Below are 14,889 nucleotides of genomic sequence, written 5' to 3'. Positions count from 1 at the left end.
CTGTTGCATATAATATTACTTCTTGTTTTTGTGTATTATTTCCTTGTATGAATCTACCACAGTTTATTAATCTGTTCTACAGTTGTTAGGCATTGGGTTGTTTTCAGTATTGTTTAATAGTGCTGTTATGAACATTCTTGTTCAAAGGAGTGCAAATAGGTAAGTATTGTCTATAGACACATTCCTGGTCATAGTATATACATATGTTTACATATGTATACATAGTATATACATATCTATAGTAGATACTGACAACATTTTCTAAAGTGGTTGAACCAATTTATGCGTCCCTGCTCAGATCCCTCCAACCCCTGCAGCAGTATATGAAAGTTATTCACCATTTTTGTTAGTACTGGATATTTATAGTTTAAAAAAAAGTGTTAGTCATTCTTGTGTATGTGTGGTATTCTCATTGGGTTTTAGTTAGTATTTCTCTGGTGACTTCATATGTTTATTGGTCGTTTGGATACCCTCTTTAGTGAATTGCCTAATCAAGTTGTTTGCACTTTTTCTTTTCTTTTTTATTTGAAGTGGAGTCTCACTCTGTCACTCAGGCTGGAGTGCGGTAGTGCGATCTCAGCTCACTGCACCCACCACCTCCCAGGCTCAGGCAATTCTCCTGCCTCAGCCTCCTGAGTAGCTGGGATTACAGGCACCCGCCACCATGCCCAGCTAATTTTTGTATTTTTAGTAGAAATGGAGTTTCACCATGTTGGCCAGGCTGATCTCAAACTCCTGACCTCAAATGATCGTTCGCCTCAGCCTCCCAAAGTGCTTGGATTACAGGCGTGAGCCACCGTGCCCAGCCTCCATTTTTCTATTGGGCATTTCTTAGGTTTCTTAAAGATTTTAAAAAACAGGCCGGGCGCGGTGGCTCAAGCCTGTAATCCCAGCACTTTGGGAGGCCGAGACGGGCGGATCACGAGGTCAGGAGATCGAGACCATCCTGACTAACACGGTGAAACCCCGTCTCTACTAAAAATACAAAAAATTAGCCGGGCGAGGTGGCCGGCGCCTGTGGTCCCAGCTACTCGGGAGGCTGAGGCAGGAGAATGGCGTGAACCCGGGAGGCGGAGCTTGCAGTGAGCTGAGATCCAGCCACTGCACTCCAGCCTGGGCGACAGAGCAAGACTCCGTCTCAAAAAAAAAAAAAAAAAAGATTTTAAAAAACATAACTGGGAGATATCTTCTTTCTTTTTAACTTTGTATCTTAAAGATTTTACCCCTTTGATGAACTTCCTCCAAACTCCCTTGCTATAAAGACCAGGAAGATAAGCCTTTTTGTATGTGATGATAATATGATTTTTATTTTTATGAATTGGGGTTACCCTTATTTGGCACATGGCAGTTCAGTTTTTAAAACTAAATGATCATTTTGGGTGGGCGTTCCCTACCCTCTTGATGGGCTCATGTCAGTTTGCCCCTTATTTATTTGGGACAGCGTTTCTCCACAGTGGCACTATTAACATTTTGAGTGGGATAACTCTTTGTTGTAGGAGCTCTCCTTTGTGAGATGTTTAGCAATACCCCTGGCCTTTATGCACTGGATGCTAGTAGTGTTTCCACCTCCACTCTTTGTGACAACCAAAAATGTCTCCAGACATTGCCTGGTATGTTTGGGATGAGAAGTGGTGGTGTTAAAATTGGCCCGGTTAAGAATCACTGATCTAGGTTTATTTTGTGGTTATGTTATTGGTTGCCTGGACACGCGGAGCTCAAAATTACCTGTCCTACCTAAAATATATATGGAAATGCAAAGGACTAAAGATAGCCAGGACAGTTTTGAAAAAGCAGGTCAAAGCGAGATATTTGATCTGCCAAATATACTGATTTATTGTATGTAAATATAGAGTAATTAAGATAGCCTGAGGTTAGCACAGTGATAGATCCATATAAATATAAATATAGAGAACCCTAATTCAGTCCCACATGTATCCAGAAACTTGATATTTTTATAGAAGTGCCCCTATAGCTTGTAGGGGAAAGGAACAACTTGGGGGTGGTGCTGGGCCTATTAGATGTCCATATGGAAAAAATTGAAATTGGAGCCCTACTTTATACCATATACAAAAATCCATTCTAGGTACATTAAAGACTTACTTCTGAAAGGCAAAACTATTAGGATTTTTAGAGTATAGTGGTTTTCAAACTGTTTCTAAGAACCTTATAAAGAAAGAAACATGACTTGTAAGGGAAGGGGGAAAGTGGATCAGGGAAGTTCTAGGTCTTTCATCCCTATTTTGGAAATTTTAAGCAACATTTCTTTTTTTTTTTTCTTTTTTGAGATGGAGTCTCTTTCTGTCACCTAGGCTGGAGTGCAGTGGCACGATTTTGGCTCACTGCAGCCTCTGCCTCCCAGATTCAAGTGATTCTCCTGCCTCAGCCTCCCAAGTAGCTGGGATTACAGGCGTGCGCCACCATGTCCAGCTAATTTTTGTATTTTTAGCAGAGACGGGGTTTCACCAGGTTGGCCAGGCTGGTCTCAAACTCCTGGCCTCAGGTGATCCACCTGCCTCGGCCTCCCAAAGTGCTGGGATTACAGGTGTGAGCCACTGTGCCCAGCTGCAACATTTCTTTAAAAAGAAAATAGTCCTACACTTTAGAAAAAGCTTGAAGATCAGTGCTGTGTGGCATAGTTTCATTTCCGAGTTTATGTAATCTCAAGCTTTCTTTTTTTTTTTTTTGGAGACAGAGTCTTGTTCTGTCACACAGGCTGGGGTGCCGTGGCGTGATCTCAGCTCATTGCAACCTCTGCCTCCCAGATTCAAGGGATTCTCATGCCTCAACCTCCTGAGGAGCTGGGATTATAGGTCTGCACCACCTTGCACAGCTAATTTTCGTATTTTTAATAGAGATGGGATTTCGCCATGTTGCCCAGGCAGATCACTCCTGGGCTCAAGTGATCCTCTCGCCTCGGCCTTCCAAAGTGCTGGGATTAAAGGCGTGAGCCAGTGGGGCCAGCCTCAAACTTGTTTTTTGAAAACAGTATTGGACCTGCTCATGTAGGTCTTTCTCTGCTGTAAATCCTTTAGGGCCAAGGATTCTCTTTTTCACTGTTTTTTCCGTGGTGTCTGGCCATGGGATAGACTCAATGTAATAAATGATTGTTGGCCAGGTACGGTGGCTAACGCCTGTAATCCCAACACTTTGGGAGGCTGAGGTGGGTGGATCGCCAGAGGTCAGGTGTTCGAGACTAGCCTGACCAACATGGAGAAACCCCGTCTCTACTAAAAATACAAAATTAGCTGGGTGTGGTGGCACGTGCCTATAATCCCAGCTACTCAGGAGGCTGAGGCAGGAGAATCGCTTGAATCCGGGAGGTGGAGATTGTGGTGAGCTGAGATCATACCATTGCACTTCAGCCTGGGCAACAAGAGGGAAACTCCATCTCAAAAAAAAAAAAAAAAAAAAAAGATTGTTAAATTAGTTCAAGCCATGGGAGTAGAGAGAATGTTTAGAGAGAAGCAAAGAGAAAGGAGGTTACCTTTAAGAATATTTATACTTAGGAAAAGGGAGAAACTAATGTATGAGAATAGTTAAGAACAGTGTTACAGACATTAAGGAAGAAGAAAATGTGTTTGCTATGTTCCAAGAAGACAGTGTTTGACTGTATGCCTAAGAGGTTACATATATGGATGTTGGAGTCACACAGCAGGATTCAGTCACATCCAAGCTCTACCATTTAATAACCATATGATACTGGGCAAACTACTGGACTTTTAAAAACCTAGTGTTCACATTTGTAAGATTGGGATAATTAATGTTATTTGGTGATTAAGAGGTCCTTGATGACCTTGAGAAGGAGCTTTCAGGATTATGAGATTAAAAGACAGATTATATGAGCTTGATTCTATAATCAATGTTTTTGGTCTAAAGAACGTGGAGAAACTTAATAGGAAAGATATGTTGATACTGTAAAGAAAGATTTATACAGACATGAAATTATTTTCTTCAGAGATCCTTGCAGTTATACATGTTAAATCATGTTATTGGGAGTAGTCTACAAGTACATAAAGCTATTTAAAAAATCAAATTGGACTTTTCCTATTGAAAGCATGTTTCTCAAGATCTTTGATAAAGTAAACTGAATGGTAGAGAAGTGCTTTTTAAACACGTTTAAGTTTCATGTTTTAGATTATGGTATGAAATTTCTAGAAATAAACCTTACATCCTGGTTCCAGTTTTCTTCTAGAAAAACTGCCTACATGTAAGTTACTTATGCTATTTTTTTTTTATTACTTCTTATATAAGACTCCCCTGAAAAAACCACTCTGGCTGCAAAGTTATCTGCTAAGAAGCAGGCATCCATATACAGAGATGAAAATGATGATTTTCAAGTAGAGAAGAAAAGAATTCGACCCTTAGAAACTACACAGCAGGTAAACAGAGTTTATTGGCAGTGAAATAATCCAGTTAGTTACAGCTGAACATGGTAGTCAAGTATCAAGTTTTTAATACACTTGTAGAGATTAGTTGGGTCATGTGACAGCCATAAATTAAATGGTAATTTGTTGTAATTTCATTTTGTAGAGTTACTTGTTACAAAGGAGTTTGTTATTATAGCAGATTATTCACAGTAACATGTCATTCAAGTGAAACTGCATGGTGTTTCTTATATATGAGGAATTTGATAGCAAAATATTTACTTAAGGCATATCTTAGTGATATACTACTTTGCACTTTTTAACTCCTCTATTGTTTTTATCTTAAAATAGCATTTTCTTTTGGCTAAAATACCTTTGGTATGATTATTAATGTTATGGATGTTTTGGAATTGATAGTTTTAATGTAATGGCAAGATGTATTCTTACTGAAATTTTAAGATTGATACATGATAAAATATGCACATTTATTTATAAAAATTACTAAAAGGCTTGAATTACCATATATATAATTATAATAATAATTATTATTATTTTTTTGAGACGGAGTCTCACTGTGTTGCTTAGAATGGAGTGCAGTGGCCCAATCTCGGCTCACCGCAACTCCACCTCCTGGATTCAAGCAATTCTCCTGCCTCAGCCTTCCGAGTAGCTGGGATTACAGGCGCGCACCACCAGGCCCAGCTAATTTTTGTATTTTTAGTAGAAATGGGTTTTTACCATGTTGGTCAGGCTGGTCTCAAACTCCTGACCTCGTGATCCACCCACCTCGGCCTCCCAAAGTGCTGGGATTACAGACGCGAGCCACCACGCCCGGCCAAATTACCAGATATTTGAAATGAAATTTGGATGTAGATGAACACAGTATTTTCTCAGAATTCATGGCAGTGAGATAGGAAGGCTAGGATTTTAATAGATTTAGTTACAAATAAAAAAGACAATTATTAGGCTGAATGCAGTGGCTCACGACTGTAATCCCAGCACTTTGGGAGGCTGAGGTGGGAGGATCTCTTGAGTCCAGCAGTTTGAGAATAGCCTGGGTGACATAGCAAGACTCCCTTCTCCACACAAAAATAAAAATAAAAAAAGAGCCGGGTGTGGTGGCATGAGCCTGTAGTCCCAGCTACTTGGGAGGCTGAGGTAGGAGGATTGCTCAAGCCTAGGAGTTCAAGGCTGTCGTGAGCTAAGATCATGCAATTATGCTTCAACCTCGGTGACAGAGCAAGACCCTGTCTCTAAAAAATAAATAAATAAAAACATAAAATTAAAAAAAATTATTAATTAGGATGTTATTTGTAGGTAAGTAACTGGGTACTTTTAATTGAGTATACTCGAGGTTCTTGCATTCTTACGTAGTTTAACTGTTCAACTCACAATCTTTATAAATTTCTATAATTCAGCCTTGTTTTTAGAAATAGAATGAACTAGTTTATTTTTATCAAAGTACCAATGGCAAATGAGGTGTGAACCTATAGAGATTTCCCCCTGACAAAATGTGTGCGTAGAGTTGCATGTCCTCAGGTAGGGCTCAACATAAAACATTTATTCCCTCACTTCATTGGTTCTCATTTCATTTTTGGCAGGAATGAGATTACCAATAGAAATGCTTTTCTCCCCAATTATAACGTTAGTGAATAGATCTTTCACAAGTAGGAAAAAGCATGGATACAGTTTGGAAAGAAAACAGTGATATTTATAAAAGAATTTTAGTCAAAGACAACTTGGTTTATCAAATATCTAGGAAGTAACAGTAATAATAGTAATCGAGTAATTTATTCCATCCTGTAGGAAATCATGACTATTTACATTAAAAGTTTTATTCTGAGTTCTTTTCAGTGTAGAATTATGCTTAAATTTTGATTTATTTTCCAATTAGATATGTGATTGGACTTTGCAATAATACTATATTTGATGTCCATATGATGGGACTATTTTATGAGAAGTTCATTTTACAATACTCTAATTTTGATACATCACTAATTAAAGATAGTTTGGCTAAGATTCATGAGTCGTTACTATGTTCTATTTCATTTAAGTGTTGTAATTAGGTGCTTATTTGCATTTTTAAAATTTGTTTTATTATTGCTGGTTAGAAATAGTCTATTTTTGGATGCAGAAAAAAAATACATAGAGCTGTTTTGGCCTTTGAGAACAACTAGCCAGTTAAACTTCTAGTTTACCTTAAACTTCATTTTGGTTCTGTGTTTACAGATTAGAAAACGTCATTGCTTTGGAACGGAAGTACACAATTTGGATGCAAAAGTTGATTCAGGAAAGACTGTAAAACTCAACTCCCCATCGGGAAAGATAAACTCCTTTTCTCCACGGAAAGTATGTATTAATGCCATTGTTTAGTTTTAAAGAAGGAACATATGGAATTTTTTAATCAATTTTTGACAAAAGAGGAAGAAGAGTGTAATACAAAAGACAGTAGAAACCAACTCAGAAGTCCTCAATGCTGTCACATCTGTTACTAATGTGTGGGATGGCAAAGTCTATTCATCTATGCCTCAGTTCCTCATTTATAAAATAAGAGAATTGGACTAGAGAGAGATCTGAAAGTCATTTTTTCTGTTCTGTATTTTAATGTTTGTAAACTCTCCAACTCCTTAAAGTTCTTTCAGGATCCTTAGGGCAACAGTTCTCAAGGAGGAGTCCAGGGAGTTCCAGATATTGAAATTTTTTGGGGGGGTGGTCTGTGAGGCGAAAATTATTTTTGTAATAACATTAAGATGTTGTAGGCCAGGCGTGGTGGCTCACGCCTGTAATCCCAGCACTTCGGGAGGCCAAGGTGGGTGGATCACTTGAGTTCACGAGTTTGAGACCAACCTGGGCAACATGGCGAAACCCTGATTCTATAAAAAATACAAAAATTAGTTGGGTGTTGGGGTGTGCACTTGTAGTCCCAGCTACTGGGGAGGCTCAGGTGGAAGGATGGCTTGAGCCCAGGAGGCAAAGGTTGCACTGAGCCAAGATTGCACCACTGCACTCCAGCCTGGATGACAGAGTGAGACCCCGTCTCAAAAAAAAAAAAAAAAGGAAAAATGTTATTGCCTTTTGGATTGTCTTGACATTTGTACTGGTAGTACAAAACCAAGAATGGGTAAAACTGTTGGTGCCTTAGCAAAAATCAAGGTTTTGGCTCCAACCTTTATATATATATATATATTTTATAGTAAATTGAGAGACTTGGGTAAGTAACTTTTTTGTCAAAACCAGTTCCTTTATATGGAAGGAAAAAGAATGTGGGACTGGATTTAATGATACCTTGTATCTTTTTTTTTTTTTTTTTTTTTTGAGACGGAGTCTCGCTCTGTCCCCCAGGCTGGAGTGCAGTGGCGGGTCTTGGCTCACTGAAAGCTCCACTTCCCAGGTTCACGCCATTCTCCTGCCTCAGCCTCCCGAGTAGCTGGGACTACAGGTGCCTGCCACCACGTTCGGCTAATATTTTGTATTTTTAGTAGAGACGGGGTTTCACCGTGTTAGCCAGGATGGTGGCTCACGCCTGTAATCCCAGCACTTTGGGAGGCCAAGGTGGGCAGATCACGAGGTCAGGAGATACTTTATATCTAATTGAATTCTAGCACCTTTAAATTCTAAGGATGCTTTTCCTGTCTTGCTTTTTATTATATGATACTAGGGACTACAGTATTGTTTTTAAATAAAAATATTTATTTGAATTCATAAATTAATAGTTTAGTTCTCTTATCCCTGCAAAGGTGTAAGTCTTAGAATCCTCACGTTTTTCAAATCTGCAGTTGCATTACTTTTGACATATCTTCTTCCATAAATTAAATGATAAATTAGTTTGATGATTTCTGTTTTCCCCTGAATTTGACATTAAACTTTTTAGGTTCTTCAAATTTTTTTAGTTTGTATGAAAATAATTTAGTTTCCACCCAGTGGATTGGAGAATTAGACAGTTGTCTCTTTATTTTTCTATCATTTCTAGTCTCCTGACTTTCTTTTCAAGTCGGAAAATAGTGTCAGTACCTTTTCTTATATGATTAACTTTCTGGTGTCCACTGCTTGATCCCTTTCCTTACAGTTTAGATTCATTTTCTTAATCTGACAATTCATATGTCAAAGATCTAATGAGGCATCTGCCTCCACATGGTCAAAATATAGTTAAGAAAAACATTGTTTTTTAGAATAGTATGTTAACATTTTGAAATTATTTTGTTCTATCATTCCTAATCATTTTCTCTAGACTTATTTATATTCTGTTCATTTTTTTAGTAAACCCTCACAATAGATAGGGTTGTCTTCAAATACATTCTTATGCTTATACCTGCTTTTTATTTATTCATAAATAAATGCTAACATTCTTTATATACTTTAATTAAAGTAATTATATTTGATTTAATATAGCAGTAGCATATTATTTTAATTCATAACTTGGGCCTGGTGTGTGGAAGACACTTGGGTCCAGCAGAGTGCGCTGTTGACCTTCTTACAAAGTGTTAACACTGGGGTGATCCTTAGGCTATTTTGTTTTTCCTTTTTCTTCCTCCCATACCCCATTGTTTCTTCCTTCCTACCCTTCTTTCTTTTAATTTATGCTTTTAATTTACTTTTATTTAAAATAGCTATTTAACACAACTGCATATATATGGTGATACTGATGCTTACTGTGTTATATGCCAGACACTCTTCTAAGCACTTTAGAAATATTAATTCACCTGGCAAATACAGGTTCATGTGAGTTGATGCTTATTGTCATGTTCTTTTAACTTTTCTTTGGGTTTGACAGTTTTCAAAATAAAAGAATTTAACTCAGTCTTTATAACAACCCTATCAGGAAGGTATTAATATTTTTCCCAATTATACCTGAGGAAACTGAGGCACAGAGTATTTAAATAACTTGTTCATGTCACAAACCTGGTGAGTAGAAGCTGGATTAAAACCCAGGCAGTCTGACTCTGGAATTGGTCCTCTAAACCACCTCACTATTCTGTCTCTGAATAAACTCTGCCAGATGACTTTTTGATGACAGTTCATTTTTATACTGTTACAGGTCATGTTATATGCATTACCGTGTAGGTAATTTATTCAAGATTCGTCCCTCTTTTAGTGTCTCAAGGCCCTGTCTTTTTTCTTTACAATGCTTACTGAAATTTATAATTATTTATTTATTTGTAGGTTTAACTGTTTTGTTTGCCTCATTACCAGACTGACTATAAGGACAAGTGCAATGTCTCTTTTTTTCAATTTTTGATAACCAGCATCTGGCACAGAGCCTGCACTTAGTAACTACTCGTATTATTTGTTGAATAAATGAATGAAAGAAATGACCATAGTTAAGTAGATGCATGATTCACCACTATTTCTTTTTTTTTTTTTTTTTTTTTTTTTGAGACGGAGTCTCGCTCTGTCTCCCGGGCTGGAGTGCAGTGGCGGGATCTCAGCTCACTGCAAGCTCCGCCTCCCAGGTTCACGCCATTCTCCTGCCTCAGCCTCCCGAGTAGCTGGGACTACAGGCGCCCGCCACCTCGCCCGGCTAGTTTTTTGTATTTTTTTTTAGTAGAGACGGGTTTTCACCGTGTTCGCCAGGATGGTCTCGATCTCCTGACCTCGTGATCCGCCTGTCTCGGACTCCCAAAGTGCTGGGACCACTATTTCTTGTAGCTCACAATTTTTACTCAGATCCTTATACTTAAGAGGGTATGACAGTATTGTTAAATACAGGTGACTTAATGCAGATTTAAAAATTGTTTTGGCCAATCATGGTGGCTTATGCCTGTAATCCCAGCACTTGGGGAGGCTGAGGTAGGCTGATCACTTGAGCCCAGGAGTTTGAGTTCAGCCTGGGCAACATAGCGAGACCCTGTCTCTACAAAAAACAAACAAACAAAATTAGCTGGGTGTGGTGGCTCATGACTGTGGTCCCAGCTACTCAGGAGGCTGAGGCAGAAGGATTGCTTGGATCTGGGAGGTGGAGGTTACAGTGACCTGTGATCATGCCACTGCGTTCCAGCTTGGGTGACAGAGCGAAACCCTGTCTCAAAAAAAAAAAAGAGTAATAACATTTTTTGAAAAACCTTTAACATTATAAACACCGATAGAGAATAAAAATTAAAATGTTCTCCTTTATATTAATCCCATCCCCCTTTCTGCTTCCCAGAAGCAAACACCATGAACACTTTCATGAGGATCTTTCTAGATCCTTTTCTATAAATTTATAAGGATATTTTTAATAGTTCTTTTATAGTTTTGTTTGTGCATTTAACTCTCTTGTTTATGGGATTTATTTTCATGCATGTATGAAGTCAGGCTCTAATTGCATATTTTCCCAAATAGTTGATCAGTTGTCCCCGTGTCACTTAATAATTTTTCCTGTTTTGAAGTTTTGCTGTTATCATATACTGGATTGTTATGTGTACTTGGATTGGTTCCTGGACTTTTTTTTTCCTCTTTAAATTTTTATTTTTTTTCACAGTATGTGTGAAAAAATATGTCAAAGAATTCCACTTGGCTTCAAACAGAAAAGCAGTAGACCCCTGCCCTAATTCTATTCTTCACCAATTCCTACTATCTGAAGTAAATAATTTTCAATCATTTTTCCTTTTTATTCTGATAGTTTCTGAAGTAGCATGCATATTTTGCTTTTCTCTTGAGTTTTCAGTGTTAGATACTTTCTGTTGTCTTCCTCCTATCCTTTTCTCCTTTCTCATTACTTCTCCCCTTTAGCCTCCCAGCATTTGGCATTTGTATTATTGTAATTCTGTAAATATTTAAAACTGATTACAGTTCTTTCCCCAAACCAGTATTTTTTTTTTTTTTTGGTGCTAGTAGTTGTCTTGTCCTTTGCTTAGTTTTCTATGTACCTATAACTATTTATCTCCAAACTCTGTGTTAGAACTTAAAATCTATCCATTTAAAGACATCAAGTCAAGATGTCCATATTTTTAGACTCAATATTTACTGGAAATAATGAAAAATACTCTTTTATATTGAACTAAATTTTATATTTCTAAATAACTTTTTTTCTGAATATAAAAGCATCGTCTAAGAAAATTTGGGAACCACCAAAATGTGTACTTAAATTATTAACATTAATCTTGAATTAAACTGTCTCCTCAGTATCAACCCGATATTTTGCCTGCTGTCTATTCTTAAGTGCGCACACGTGCGTGCACACACGCATGCAATGTTATCTATTGCTGTAACAAACCAACCATTTATTTAGCTTGCTGTTGTGGGGGTCAGCAATTTAGGCTGGGCTCAGCTGGGCATTTCTTCTGCTGATCTCAGGTGGCCTACTCATGTGTCTGTGGTCAACTGCAGGTCAGCTGTTAAGTCAGCAAGGCAGCCCTGCTTCAGGGAGTTGACTGGTAGTCAGCTGGGACCATGAGGTGGGTCTGTCTCATCATCTAGCAGGCTAATTCTGGTTTGTGTATGTGGTGGCCTCAGGGTTCCAAGAGCAGCAAGAGAACAAGCCCCAGTGTGCAAATGCCTTTTGAGTCTCTGTTTGTGTCAGGTTTGCTAATGTTCCAGTCACCAAAAGCAAATCACATAACCAAATCCAGACTCAAGTGGTAAAGCTCACATCTTGGTGGAAAGAGCTACAAAGTAACCTTGAAGGGGTTTATATACAAAGATAAGTAGAATTTGTTGCCATTTTTGTTATGTAGTATATGTTGCCATATTTGTTACGTAGTAGTATATATGTTATGTAGTATATATATTACAAGTATATATATATTTGTTATGTAGTAAACATTTCCACCATAGAGAACACTACTATGTTTTCTACAAGTTCGCAAAAAAATCGTAATTATTGGGCTGAGTGCAGTGGCTCACTCCTATAATCAGATGTTCTACAGGGCTCAACCCCTGTAAAGGGGTTGATACTGTAGTATATATTACATATATTTGTTATGTAGTATATATTACATATATTACACATATATTACATGTATACTCCCCACACACAAAATTAAGATTATAGTGTATAGCTTTTATTTTTCACCTAATATATCACAGTCATAGTAAAATTTAGCAGATCTATTTTGTTGGATACTTTTTTGTTGTAATCTTTTTTCCTATGCCAGTGGTTGGCAAACTATGACCTATGGGCGGAATACAGCCTGCTGCCTGTTTTTATAAATAAAGTTTTTTTGAATGCATTTTACATTTGTTTATACATATTGTCTGTGGAACTTTTGTGTTATAATAGTAAAGTTGAGTAGTTGTGATAGAGACCATATGGCTCACAAAACCTAAAATATTTACTCTCTGTCCCTCTATTTATTTATTTTTCTTTTCTTTCTTTTCATGTTCAGCCAGCAGGAAAATCTCTGACCTTTTAGAGAAAAAGTTTGCCAACCCCTGTTCAATACTCTTTTAATCTTGATTAAGTTAGGCCAGAGGTTAGTGGAGTTAGTGTGAATCTCTTGCCTTGTCTGCAAATTTACCTAGGGGTAGGATGATAGAGTGGATGACTAATTGCTTGAGTGTTTCCTTCAGCTCCAATAATTATGGCATTTTTTTTTTTTTTTTTTTTTTTTTGAGTTGGAGTCTTGCTCTGTCAAGACCCAGGCTGGAGTGTAGTGGTGCAATCTTGGCTCACTGCAACCTCCACCTCCTGGGTTCAAGCAATTCTCCTGCCTCAGCCTCTCGAGTACCTGGGATTACAGGTGCCTGCCACCATGCCTGTCTAATTTCTTTTTATTTTTAGTAGAGACGGGGTTTCGCCTTGTTGGCCAGGCGTGTTTCAAACTCCTGACCTCAAATGATCCGCCCGCCTCAGCCTCCCAAAGTGCTGGGATTACAGGAGTGAGCCACTGTGCCTGGTCCAATAATTATAATTTTTTGAGAGCTTGGAGAAAACATAGTAGTGTTCTCTATTGTGGAAATGTTTAATGCTCAAAAATTTCAAATCTTCTTTATCATATTGAGTGAACTTGGTGAATATTTCAGCGAAAGTTGACAAAATTCAGCCATTCCTCTAAGTTTTCTTGATGTGTAGATACATTAATGAAATAAATATGTATAGCAAATACTATTCAGTGGTAATAGTATCTACAATTGTCATGTAGAACGTTTTCATTCATGGATACTGGGTATGGAAAGATAACTTTACCTTTGAAAACTACTTCTTTAATTGACGGTCTGCCCAGTAAATTTATCTTTTGGTTATTTTAGCTTTTTAAAGGTTTGACTGTCACAACATTATAGAGAAATTGGAAGTACAATACAAACATCTTTTTTTTATTGAGCCATTTGAGAGTATGTTGTTGCCCTGATGTTCCCTCACCTTGAAATACTTTAGTGTCTATGTCTTATAAGCAAAGGCATTCTTATACATAATCACAATATAACCAATAAGAATCAGGAGGACGGCCGGGCGCGGTGGCTCAAGCCTGTAATCCCAGCACTTTGGGAGGCTGAGACGGGCGGATCATGAGGTCAGGAGATCGAGACCATCCTGGCTAACACGGTGAAACCCCGTCTCTACTAAAAACTACAAAAAAAAAAAACTAGCCGAGCGAGGTGGCGGCGCCTGTAGTCCCAGCTACTCGGGAGGCTGAGGCAGGAGAATGGCGTAAACCTGGGAGGCGGAGCTTGCAGTGAGCTGAGATCCGGCCACAGCACTCCAGCCTGGGTGACAGTGCGAGACTCTCTCAAAAAAAAAAAAAAAAAGAATCAGGAGGTTAAAAAATTGATTCATTGTTGCCATCTAATACTCAGAAACAGTTTAAATTTTAGCAGTTGTCTTAATAATGCTTTTATAAAAGCAAAAGAATCCAGTCAGAACTATGCATTGCATTTAGTTATCACTTTAGTAAATTCTTCAGTCTGGAACACTTCCTCAGTCTTTCCTTTACTGTCATGATTTTGACACTTCAGAATATTACAGCTTATGTAGACTGTCTCTTAATTTGGGTTTTCTCCTCATAAGACTGAGGTTATTTATCTTCAGCAGGAATGTGACAGAAGTGATGCCTTCTGCTCATTGCATCTTATGAGGTGGCACACAGTTTCATTTTCTCTCATTATTAATGATTAATAACTTGATTAATATGATATCTGCTAGGTAAAAAATATAACTTTATAGTTATCTTTTTGCCTTTATAAAAGAGGACTTTGTGGGGAAGAACTCTGAAATTATATAAATGACATGTCCTTATAAAAAATTCAATTTACTCATTTATATCTTTATGGACTTATGATTTTCCATTTTATTCAGTGGGTTATAATTATTATAAGATTTGTTTTGGTACTCAAATGGGAAGGCAGTTAAGTTGATTGTGTCTTTCTGACATATATCAATCATTCTTGGAACACTTCGTTATTTTTTGGCACAAGATAGTGTTCCAGGCTCACCTTATATTTTCCCTGCCCTAGTCTTGGATTCAGCCATTTCTCCAAGGAACTCTGGTTCCATTTAGTGAAAAATAACATTGAAACGCTGTGTTCTGGGAGTTAGCTTTGCTCATTGCTTTTGGAGTTGCTGCTCCAGGCCCTTTCAGCAGACAGCTAGAGAATATACACAATACATACA

The 14,889-nt window shown here is 37.9% G+C and overlaps 1 protein-coding gene across 1 annotated transcript in view; it reads left to right on the top strand.

The window, feature by feature from the left end:
- The window catches only part of BRIP1 (BRCA1 interacting protein C-terminal helicase 1), a 180,432-nt gene that overhangs the window by 11,801 nt on the left and 153,742 nt on the right, over positions 1–14,889 (top strand). Inside the window, exons 5-6 of the mRNA XM_023204671.2 lie at positions 4,252–4,379; positions 6,594–6,713. Of these exons, the coding sequence (XP_023060439.2) occupies positions 4,252–4,379; positions 6,594–6,713 (248 nt within the window). The remainder of the gene's footprint in view (positions 1–4,251; positions 4,380–6,593; positions 6,714–14,889) is intronic.

Source organism: Piliocolobus tephrosceles, chromosome 16 (assembly GCF_002776525.5).
Source record: "Piliocolobus tephrosceles isolate RC106 chromosome 16, ASM277652v3, whole genome shotgun sequence".
Classification (NCBI taxonomy): Eukaryota; Metazoa; Chordata; class Mammalia; order Primates; family Cercopithecidae; genus Piliocolobus; species Piliocolobus tephrosceles.
Note: the sequence above shows the minus strand (reverse complement) of the source record. Positions and strands in the feature narration are given on the sequence as shown.